Raw genomic sequence first — 12,045 nt, 5'->3', positions numbered from 1 at the left:
ATTTCCATCTTTTTGGCTATTGTGAGGGATACTGAAATGAATATTGGCGTACAGGTATCTGTTTGAGTCCTTGTTTTCAGTTGTTTTGTGTTATCCTGTTTTTTAAATGGTAAAACTAAGGCTCAGACCAAGCAAAGCAGTCAAGGCCAGGAGTTGGGATGCCAGGCCAGCCTGACGCCGAAGCTCCAGCAAAGCGCACTGTCCGAGAGGGCGGGGCCTGTCCACCTGCTGTGCCCCAGCTTTACTGTGTTATTTATCACTCAGCATGCGTGTGTGTTTTGTTTTCTTGATTGTTCTTTTTCTTTTTTCCCTCCTTGAAGGATGCCAGCTCCTCAAGCGTTTCCAAGAAAACCCTGCCAGAAATAAGCCGAATGAACCAGTCCCTGACAGAGAAATGGATGGCAGTGACAATAGGAAGCACTGAACATGAAGTGGCTAAGAGGTGGCTCTGTCTGATAAATTATAAACCACTTCTATTTATTCTGAAGCCTCGGTTGTTTTATCTTAGACATTAAAAAGAGGGTTTGGGGCCGGCCGGGTGGCTCAGCGGTTAAGTGCGCATGTTCCACTTTGGTGGCCTGGGGTTTACCGGTTCGGATTCTGGGTGCAGACATGGCACTGCTTGTCAAGCCATGCTGTGATAGGCGTCCCACACAGAAAGCAGAGGAAGATGGGCACAGATGTTACCTCAGGGCCAGTCTTCTTCAGGAAAAAGAGGAGGATTGGCAGCAGTTAGCTTAGGGCTAATCTTCCTCAAAAAAAGAAAAAAACAAAAAAGAGGGTTTGGCTTTGCTGTGAAGGTATTTGCATTTTACCCATGATTTGCTCCCACCACCTCTGAGTTGGAGGAAGTCATTGCTGTGCTCATTCGCTCAGCGTTTACTTCACAGAGGTATACAAGCACGGGCACTCTCCCAGCCACCTTGCTAGGTGAAGTGAATCAAAGCCTTCACTAAGGCGGACTGTTTTTATATCTTCAGAGTTCATTCTTTGGAGCTCCATCAGCTTCTGTTTTCAGAAAGTTGTGTTTTATTTAAATCTAGATGACTTGATCAAATCCTTATGAAGAGATTTAGCGGTAACATGCACAAGGTATACCCCGAATTTAGAAGACTCTTAGGAGCGTAGTTATGTTGAATAATAATGATTCCATGTCATCAGTTGTATATTCAGACATAAGATACAAGGAGCCATGCTTTATAGTATTTTGCGACTTAACCCTATGTTATTACTTTTGCAGTGAAATTAGCCTGATATTTTCATCACCTGCTTGTCTGACTGCAAGTTTTTTGAAGAAAAGGTAATATTTACATGAGCTTGACCTCCTAAAACACTGGGGAATATTTAAAATCAAATGTTTTGAGTCAGTCATTTTAATTTGTGAATTTTGTTATCTATGAATCAAAAATCCAACACAGAACACTCCATAGGTTGTGATAGAATTCTTCCATTGTGTAATTTTCTCTTAGAGCACTGTAAGTTGTCATTTCTCGTTTACATGGTTCACTTCCTCGGCCTGCCCTTCTCTGTTATCTGACTGGCAGGAACAGCGTTTCTTCGGGATCTTTGTATCTGCGAGTGATCAGTTCATTCTAACATGGCTGCAGTCCTCAGAGGCCAAGACTGCACTTGGCAGTTCTTACTCTGGCGAGATCAATAAGGAAAATACATCCTATTTATTTTATCTTTAGTCTTACTACTGCAGAGGAAAATCTAACTTTTCTGTTTGGTTTGACACTTGGTCTGATCCAGTAGTTTAAACAATTCCTTTGTGAAATGCTCAACGTTTGGTCTTCTATTTCTTCCCCTCCCTCTATGCTCTCCAATACTGTGCCTGGGAACTGTTAAGAGATAAAGTGAGGCATATTTCAAATGTTAAGAGCTTGAGCAAACATCGATTCGAATCATGCAGCACCACATCGGAAGTGTTAGGAGTGCTCCTCCCACAGAGCCAGGGGAGGACAGAGAGAGAAGGTGCAGGAACAAAGAAAGCAAATTATTTGACTGTAGCTGAAAGCCTAGTTGGCTGTTTGTGATGGGTTGTCCTCAGATTTCAGTTTTCTAACTCTGAGGTAGTTCCAGGCTTCGCTTTTGGTTGGCTTGCGTAGGCCACCATGGCAGTAGAGCCACGTCAGTGTGATGGCCTCTTATTTAATTAATTAAACAGGATATAAGGGAGGGGAGGGGGGATAGCAGCATAAAGGTGCCCTCAGGCTGCCTCTGCCTTCTCTGGAGGCCAGCGCCTGCTGGTGTGTCTGCAGCTGATGGAGCTCATTCCGGTCCTCCTTCGCCAGGTCGGGTCCTATCCCTCCCTGTTGACTTGACCTCAAGTTGGCTCACTGGTTCAGAAGATAGTTGGACACATCTTAGATCCCCTCCTGGCCGCTGGGTGGTACTCTCTTAACCCTACTGCAGGTATTCCTTGTCCCTACATAAAGCCCAGTTGTCAGTCCCTTTGGTTCTTAACACAGCTGCATGTTCAGTCACCCCTCCCGGGGACTGGAAGAACTGCTGGGTCCAGCAACTTCGCTGGGAATCAGAGAAGCCCAGGGAAGCTAAATGTCACGGCTTCCCCCTGGTGGCTCATGAGACAGTATCTTTCTAGAGCCCCCAAAGCATCCCTATTCATTGGTACATATCCCAGCCAAAGGCAGGAGAGGAGAAATCAGGGCTTTGCTTCCCTCTGCCTGCTTTCTCTCCCATTTGCCTTCCTCTTCTTGCCGTCCATCCTTCCAGGCTGGAAAGGAGGGACTCTTCCACACAGTGTATCCTCTTTCTTCCCCCCTCTGGCCTCAGGCTAATCCTTATCCTTACCACATACAGGAGAATCTTTTCTATGTCAAGATATTGTCTTTCTAAAGTGGGAAAGTATCCATGCCCCCCTCCCAGGAGTGATGAGCCTAAAGGTTTGATCTTAAGATGTCAAAGGCTGCAAAGGAGAATATATTTTAAAGGGCAATTTACAATAGTACTCTGTTTTAGTACATGCACAACTGTTTTAACTCTCATATTAAAATAGATCAGTTAATCCAGCAAACATAAAATATTTCTTCAGGGGCCAACCCAGTGGCACAGCAGTTAAGTTCATGTGCTCTGCTTTGGTGGCCCAGGGTTTGCCGGTTTGGATCCCTGGTGTGGACCTACGCACCGCTTGTCAAGCCATGCTATGGCAGGTGGCCCACATATAAAGTGGAGGAAGATGGGCACAGATGTTAGCTCAGGGCCAATCTTCCTCAGCAAAAAGAGGAGGATTGGTGGTAGATGTTAGCTCAGGGCTAATCTTCCTCAAAAAAGAAAAAGAATTTGTTCAGCAGAATGCAGGCTCCTCAAGTATTACCAACACAACCCAGGGAAAGGCCACACCTAGACAAAGCTTTGGTAATATTTCTGAGGGCGAAGGCCAGGGGGGCGCAGAGTCTGGGGGAGGGTTTGAGGCTTGATTGGGATTGGAGACAGATACAATGATCCAGAATGGATGGAAACAGCAAGGTAAGGATTTTGAGATGAGATTCAAAGATTTTAGGGTATAAACTGTCTTGATGCCTTCTATTGAAGAATTAATGAGTCTTTTTGGGATGTTCCTATAAAGAATTATCAAGCCATTTGCCTGAGCAAGAGACTTTGGGAAGAGTAAAGTCATGCTAAAACAGTGGAATCCCAAAGTAATGGAAATATAGATGGTAAGGTATGTAGGGGGAGGGTAGTTTCAGTTCTCAGTGTGCAGGCTGAGCATGGGGATAAATTGTTTCCGTACTCAGACGCAGCATGTAGAATTTTGCTATTACTGCAGCCCAAACTTGCTGTAGCTACTGTAGAGATAATAAATGATTAACTACTCTCTTTTAGGAGAACATAAATTTCATAATTTTTTTTGTGCCAAGTAAATTATTTTGAAAGGAGGCAAGCTGTAAGGAAAAAGTTTATATCTGATATATAGTATAAAATAAAACAATACTTCATGATATAGGAAGTTTAGAAATATTCCTTTCCATCTGTTTATGTGGTTTTTTTTTTGCATTTCTTGTATCCAAAGAGAATCTGGAGAAACGATTTCCATTGATGTGGACTTAGAAATGGCAAGAGATACCTTCAAGAAGTTAACAAAAAAGGAATGGATTTCTCTCATGGTAATAGCCAATATTTACTTGAGAAACAGTGCAATAGAATTTCTTTACAGGAACCAATATGGTTGCAGTTTAATTTTGTTGGGAGCTGACTGAGAGGGAAGAATGATAGGGGAGGGGACTAGTGTTTATTATGCGGTCACTATATTCCAGACGCTACTAGGTGCTGGCATTTCTTATTGAATGCTTAAGTGTACAGTAGATATATTTTTATTTTTAATGTGAGAAAACCAATGCTTGAGAGGTAAAGAACCTATGAAAAGGGAGCCTGAAAAGCCCATTCTCTATTTTGAGATGAATTTGCTCCTGATTCCTCCCTTACCCTGTTTGGGTCACATTTTCTTTACCTGTAAGTTGAGTTCATCTTTACGGTCTATTCTAGTTTAATGTTTTGTGATCCTGGGTTGTGTTGGGAGGAAATCTTACCCTCTAGCAATTTAGGTTCATGTGTTTGGGGGCGTTCGAATTAACAGTAGACAGATTAACAGGAGAAAAGAAAACAAGTTTTATTCACGTGCACACAGGAGCATTCAGATGAAAGGGCTCCCTGAACAGCTGGGGATGAGGGTATGGAGCCCAACTTAATAGAGAAAAGGGAGGGAGGCGAGAGGGCTTCTGTGGGAAAACAAATGGCCTTTTTTGGGAGACAGTGGGCTTTTAGAGGGACAAATGGAACATATGATAGCTTGTGATCGTGTTTGTCTATGCAATTTCTCATCCAACTGGAAGTGGCCGGCCTTCTTCCCGGCAGTGAGGCTCCCCCACCCAGAGGGCATCTGTAGCTGCCTCCCTCTCGGAAGGCTCTGCCTTTAGTCAGATGGGGGGACCCTGAAGACGTCTTTATGCATCAGCTGTATCTCAGATGTCTTCAGTTTAAAGTCATCTTTATACAATTTTGGGTCTCTACATTTGGGAGGGAAAGGGGGAGAGTGTTCCTTAATATGCAGTAGCTACTATATTTTTATTTTCAAGATGAAGAAGAATAGTAAATATTACCATTATATTTTTTAAATAAATTTATTTAGCTGATATGGGAGATACCTAGGAGTGCTATTCCCACTCTGAGTTCCAAGGAACATTTAGTTTCACAGAAGGCTCCAGGACAAAGGGTTCTTAGCAAACAACTTTGGGAACACTGCATATTATTATGGAGTCATGATGCATATTATTAAATCAAAGATTCTGTGATGTCATACACCAAAAGAAATCTAGTTTTTTTGACCCTCTTTTTCTCAAAGTTTTTTGACTTTGTGACACTGTTTTCCCATATACACCTACATTCCACAGAAATCACGTTCTTCTGGACATATGAAAACATAAATTGTAGGAAGATTAATGTCCTAATAATAATATACAGTACTTCACAGTTGACTGTTATATAGATCATCTTTCTTACCCCTTATGACATGTAGAGGCAGATACTGTAGTTAGGAGTAACTGAGATCTATTAGAATAAATAAGTTGTTGGTTCACAAGCTGGACCCCAGACACGGAGGGTAAGGAGAGACCAAAGAAAGAGGCAGACCACTCCAGATTGGCAGGTGGTGGGTTTAAAAGCAAGGGAACTTACAAACGAGGCTTGTCTTGGGCAGCTGCAAGATGGGTATATCTCCGTACCTGCCCACCAGAATCTTAAAAGCTTACAGGGAGGCCTGAACTGGGTTTAGTCACGTACACAATCCACATGGTCTCAGCCACACCCTACCCTCTCCAGGCTGTGTCTTTGGAACAGTTCCCACTGTGGCAACAGTGGGCAGAGCGTACATTCCAAGGAAAGAGGAGGGGTAAGGAGCCCCCGAGTGCCGTGCCAGGATTCAGCTTGAGGGCCAACCATGGTCACATCCTCTTGATTGCCTCCTCCAACATAAGCTGTTGTAACAAACAGCTTGCAAATCTCGGTGGCTTAACACAACAAAGGCTTCTTCTCACATCATAGTCCAATGAGAGTTGAGATAGGGGGCACCTGTAGGGAAGGAAAAAAATTATTTTTCCTCTACCCATTTTAGTTTCATTGTAATTCATTTAATTACACTGAGAAAAGACAGACTAACAAGAGAAAAACAGAAGTTTATTAACATGTTCTTCCCACATATACATGGAAGTACGTAGTGATGAGTGACTTAAAGGGTGGTTAGAATTTGGGCTTATATAGCATCTTAAGCAAAGAACAATAATTTGCTAGATAAGTAAGACGACAAAGGAAAAGGACTTTGAGCTTCTGGGGTGGCAAATTGTGGGAAGGCAAATATATGGAGAAACTACTGGTAGATAAGGGCTAGTTAGTAAGGTTTGTTTGTGTAGACTCTTTCTCAGTGCCGGCTCATCTCTGCTAATAAGGTTGATATCCCCTTCCTGGTACAGGAAGTTGGGGGCAGAAGGACCCCTTCACAAGGGGAATTTATGTTCTGTTTTCAGGTAGACAAGGGGAGGCCAGAGAGCTCCTTCCACGTCTGCTTTGTCATACGTGCCTTAGCTCAAAACCATCCTCCTGCCAGAGTGGCCTGTTTGGGGGGCATGTTATATCACCCTTCCCACCTCTGCACAGCTTCATTCAGGAGTGACTCACCCTCCTTCTTTCTGGAACGCTACACCCTGGAGCCATGAAATCCTCCAGTGGATCTTTTGTGTTTGGCAAATGAGGAAAGAGAGTATAGAAGATCCCACGAGAGGTTCTAGGGTCATGCCCGGAAGTGTCATACGTCACCTTCACTCACATGCCGTTAGCTGGAACTCAGTCACATGGCTCCACCTCACTGCAGGGGAGGCTGGGAATGCCATCTTCCTAGGAGCCCAGGAGGAAGAGGAAACGGGATTGGTGAGGTGAACATATGGCATTGCCTCTGCCATGGTAGACTTTAGGTCAGATAGATCTGGGGACGGATCCTTCTCATTGAGCAACCTCCATGATTCACTCAGTGCGTCCGTGCACATGTCATTTCACTTTTATTTCCTTCCTGCCCCCCAGCATAAAATAGGGAGAATGGCTCTCACATAGTACTTCAGGGGCATTTGGGATGCAAGGAGTGATGGAGTTTGAACAGTAGGTTTCAGGAAAACTAAATGATTATTCCAATTGGAACACGGTGGAATGAAACTCCACAGCTTGTTCCTCACAATGACTGTATCTGATATATCCTGAGCCTTTCCCTGATCTTGTTTCAACGGCAGGTAACTACATGTCTCAGGGATAATCTGCTCAGAGCTCTTCCGTATCGTTCTCCACACCAAGAAGCATTATCAGTTTTCCTTCTTCTCCCAGAATGTCCTGTGATGCATGAGTCTAGAAACTGGGCGATTCTGGTGGTGCCATTTGCAGAGGCTGTTTGTAATATGAATCACCAGTCTTTACGAGTCCTGAGTAAGTTTGATTACTTTTTTGTCACTTTGGACTCTCAACAGAGTCACTGTCTGAAGTAGAAGTTGTGGCAAATTGTGGATAGAAGATTTCAAAATACACAAATGTTTGAGTAAGTGGCATGTGAATTATTGCAAAGATTAACCTAAAGCTATTATAATCATTTATCATACAACGCATGTGTAATTCTTAGACTTGGACATAGCTTTGACATCAGAGTTTAATAACTATAGAGGATCCAGTCAAGATAAATCCATACTTTAAAACTTTTTGCTCATGTTCTTTTAAAACTTCAGATGTTTTGACCAGAAGTGATGGAAAAAAACAGTTAAAACTTGTGTTCTTGTTTTTTATTTTATTCAATACTATGGCATGTCCTTTACAATTTTAAGCTAATGTTCAACATCCAAAGCTTAAAAGGGACAAAGGAGATATATATATATATATATATATATATATATATATATAGTGAAATACAAGCCACCCAGTTCCCCTCCCAGAAAGCAGTTACAGAATAGAGTTCCTTGTGTAACCTTTGAAAGATATACCAAATATATAAAAACATATAGAAATGCACTCTTTCTGGGTTTTTTTAATGATCTTTATTTATTTATTTTTTGTTGAGGAAGATTCACCCTGAGCTAACATCCATGCCAGTCCTCCTCTATTTTCTATGTGGGATGCCTCCACAGCATGGCTGATGAATGGAGTAGGTCTGCGCCCAGGATCCGAACCTGTGAACCTGGGCTACCGAAGTGGAGCACATGGAACTTGAACCATTAGGCCACAGGGCTGGCCCCCTCTTTTTTTTTTTTTTTAATGATAGCATACTATTCACATTCTTTGGCAACTTGCTTTTTCCCACTAAAAGTATATCATGGTGGGGCTGGCCCCGTGGCCGAGTGGTTAAGTTTGCATGCTCCGCTGCAGCGGCCCAAGGTTCCACCTGTTCAAATCCTGGGCATGGACATGGCACTGCTCATCACGCCATGCTGAGGCAGCATCCCACATGCCACAGCTAGAAGGACCCACAACTAAAAATACACAACTATGTAGCGGGGGGCTTTGGGGAGAAAAAGGAAAAATAAAATCTTTAAAAACAAAGTATATCATGGAGATCATTCTGTTATAGGACCGCTAGAATTGCCTCATTTCATTTAATGGCTGAATAGCATTCTATTGGGAGGATATACTACAAATAGTTGTTTCTAAACTTTTGTTATTATAACAGTGCTAACATGCATTTCTTTGTACATGTATATATTTTCACACACAGGAAAAATTCCAGACAGCAAAACTACTGGGTCAAATTGTATCTGCATTTAAAATTTTGAGAGATTTTGCCAAATGACCCTCCGCAGAAGTCAAGGCCACCAGGTTGCTCAACTTTAAGGGGTCACCATTTTCACTATATAAGTAAATTGCACGCCTGGCGTTGGGCAACATGGCAACCCTGACAGAGGATGAACCAGTTTACACTTCATCAACAAATATGAGAGCATCAGCCCACACACTTTTCTACATTATTATCAAACTTTGGGTTTTGTCATTCTGAAAAAAGAATCTCTTAATTTGAATTTGAATTTTCTCATTATGAATGAGGTTGTGTTGTTTTGCCTATATCTCAGTTCCATTCATATACCATATTCTGGGAACTATGAGTTCTTCCCTCTTACCATTTTTCCATTTGTTGTTAGTATTTCTCTTTTTTATTTAGGAACTTTTCAACTATTGAGGCAATTAATCCTTTATGTATAATATGAGTTGCAAATATTTTCTTTAGGTTATTTTTCTTTTTTACTTTGTGGTATTTTTATCATGCATAATTATTTTTAAACATTTTTATGCAACCTACTATATTAACATTTTCTTTCATGGTTTCTGAGTTTGGGTCATACTTCAAAACATCTACCTCACTCTGAAATTAAAAAAACAATTTCCAGGGCTGGCCCAGTGGCGCAGCAGTTAAGTTTGCATGTTCCACTTTGGCGGCCCAGGGTTCACCGCTTTCGTGGCCTAGAGTTCGCTGGTTCGAATCCTGGGTCCTGACATGGCATCATTTGGCAAGCTATGCTGTGGTAGGCATCCCACATATAAAGCAGAGGAAGATGGGCACGGATGTTAGCTCAGAGCCAGTTTTCCTCTGGCAGCAGATGTTAGCTCAGGGCTAATCTTCCTCAAAAAAAAAAAAATTCCCATGCTCCTACTAGAATTTTTATTGTTTCATTTTTATGTTTAAATCTTTGCTCCATATGGAGTTTATCTTGATTAAAGTTCCTTTTTTTCTGGATCAGTTTCCAGTTGTCCCCACATATTTACTGAATGATCTGTTTCATTCCCGCTAATATGCAATGCCATCTTTATCATATACTAAAGTCTCATTTGTATCTGGGTCCACTTATGGAATCTCTGCTACACTGATTTGCCTTTCATGCATTTGGGTCATACTATTTTAATTATATTAGCTTGATAATGTATTTTAACATTTGATAGGTTTATTTTCTGAGAATTGTCCTTTAAAGGTACAAAAATCCAGGTTGTAACCTCAGTAACATTAAAATATTGTTATTGAGCTAATTTAAAAATATATGCATAATAGGTGTTCATAAAGTCTGAAAACATAGATAATATTTTACTTTTTACAGATTGAAAATGTCCCTGATGACATTATGTTGTGTGAGTATTCACCTACGTATGTTTTCCGACTTTATAGATACCCTGTAGAATTTTGAGTTTGAAAATCATGAAATCAATCAAGTAATCAAGCATAAATATGAACTATCAACAAATTTCTTCAGAGTCCTGAATTTGAGCTTTTAATTCCAATGATACTTAATAAGGGAAAAATTTTTTTTTCCACATGTGAGTAATAAGTGTTGTTCAGGATGATATCTGTGGAAAAGACATTTTATGGGTTATGCTATCAGAAATGAAAAATATGATCTATTTCTTAAGTTAAAGAACCCAGTAGAAACTGAGGGATTTTTGTGGGGGGTGCATATTTATCATGGCTGATTTTACACCCCTCAGAGCAGTGTTGGGCATCTTTGCAAGAATCTTCTCTCAACACACTGGTCCAGATGCTTAAAACTGCCATCATCTGTCAAATACATTGTTGGGTTGAAACCAGTCAGACTCACTGCAGTGTTAAAGCTCTTCTAGAAGTGATGAAAAAAGTGTATAAGGTAAGCCTTCATCTAAAGGGATGTACCTACCATTTACTCAATCCTAATCCCTTAGGTCTCAGTCAGTTGGAGTCTTATTTTGTGTTGTTTTCCACAACAGAAAGAAAATATTGTATTCAGCCCTTAATAATTCAAAATTTTGCTTGTTTTGCTAACTGGATAGACTTGGAGGAATATAGTATATGTAATATATTAGATGCACAAATACTCAAACATGAGAATGATTCAGCATTTTCGTTAAACAACATAATCTAGAAGGAACCTAAGGTAAGGCTACTAATAAACCAATGATTGTTGGGGGATAGGGAGGAGCAGGAGCATTTTAAATAAAAGAGCAGAATTAAATTGGTATTGTTCAATTAAAAAATAATTAGCTAAAATAAGATGCTTTTACAAATGTAAATTGCTAAATGGCAATCAAATTTCACAAGTATCAATCTCAAAAGGAGAAAATATTATGTACAAAAGTTAGTGCTTTTCAGAAGTACTAATGTACTGATATTTCTAACGCCCCAGCTTTATTGAGATATAATTGACATATAACATCGCGTAAGTTTAAGGTGTGCAATGTGCTGATTTGATACCCTCATACATTACAAAATGATTACCACTGGGGCCAGCTCTGTGGCCAAGTGGTTAAGTTTGCGCACTCCGCTGTGGCGGCCCAGGGTTTGGATCCTGGGGGCAGACATGGCACCGCTCATCAGGCCACGTTGAGGCGGCATCCCACATCCCACAACTAGAAGGACCTGCAACTAAGATTTACAACTATGTACTGGGGGGGGGTGGTTTGGAGAGATAAAGCAGAAAAAAAAAAAAGAAGATGATTGGCAACAGTTGTTAGCTCGGGTGCCAATCTTTAAAAAAAAAATGATCACCGCTATAGCTTTAGCCAACATGTCCATCACCTCACATAATTACCATTTCTATACTGTGGTGAGTACACTGAAGATCTACTCTCTTAGCAACTTTCAAGGATATAGTACAGTCATGTGCCACATAACCATATCTTGGTCAACAACGGACTGCATGTACGATGGTGGTCCCATAAGATTATGATGGAGCTGAAAAATTCCTATTGCCTAGTGACATCATAGGCAATACACGTACATATAGCACATATAATTATGTACAGTACACAATACTTGATAATGATGACAAACAACTGTGTTACTGTTTTATATATTTACTATACTATATTTTTTATCATTACTTTAGAGTGTACTCTTTCTACTTATAAGAAAAAGTTCACTGTGAACTATGCCATGTTACGCTGGCAGCACTTCATACATCTCATGTTTACTGTCTCTTGATCGCATCATTTTCTCTTATGCTTGATTTAATCTCAAGTTATTTTGTTATTTTGTTCATCATGGCTCCT

General features: G+C 40.8%; 1 protein-coding gene and 1 long non-coding RNA gene across 4 annotated transcripts in view; one reads left to right on the top strand and one right to left on the bottom strand.

Annotated features, from left to right (window-relative positions):
- The window catches only part of HERC6 (HECT and RLD domain containing E3 ubiquitin protein ligase family member 6), a 57,351-nt gene that overhangs the window by 21,741 nt on the left and 23,565 nt on the right, over nt 1–12,045 (top strand). The window contains exons 10-14 of the mRNA XM_044766303.2: nt 321–442; nt 1,241–1,300; nt 4,034–4,127; nt 7,293–7,482; nt 10,510–10,664. Of these exons, the coding sequence (XP_044622238.1) occupies nt 321–442; nt 1,241–1,300; nt 4,034–4,127; nt 7,293–7,482; nt 10,510–10,664 (621 nt within the window). The remainder of the gene's footprint in view (nt 1–320; nt 443–1,240; nt 1,301–4,033; nt 4,128–7,292; nt 7,483–10,509; nt 10,665–12,045) is intronic.
- Nucleotides 4,608–12,045, bottom strand: part of LOC106831957 (uncharacterized) — a 35,302-nt gene continuing 27,864 nt past the window's right edge. The window contains exons 3-4 of one of the 3 annotated variants that reach the window (XR_001398274.3): nt 6,829–6,906; nt 4,608–6,087 (exon numbers count right to left, since the gene is read on the bottom strand). This is a non-coding gene — a long non-coding RNA (uncharacterized lncRNA). Of the gene's footprint in view, nt 6,088–6,690; nt 6,907–12,045 lie in introns of all 3 variants that reach the window. The other 2 variants (XR_011502144.1, XR_011502143.1) reach the window with 2 other exon arrangements.

This window comes from Equus asinus, chromosome 3 (genome assembly GCF_041296235.1).
Source record: "Equus asinus isolate D_3611 breed Donkey chromosome 3, EquAss-T2T_v2, whole genome shotgun sequence".
Taxonomy (NCBI): Eukaryota; Metazoa; Chordata; class Mammalia; order Perissodactyla; family Equidae; genus Equus; species Equus asinus.
The sequence above is the reverse complement of the archived record's forward strand: the minus strand, read 5'-3'. Positions and strand labels throughout refer to the sequence as shown.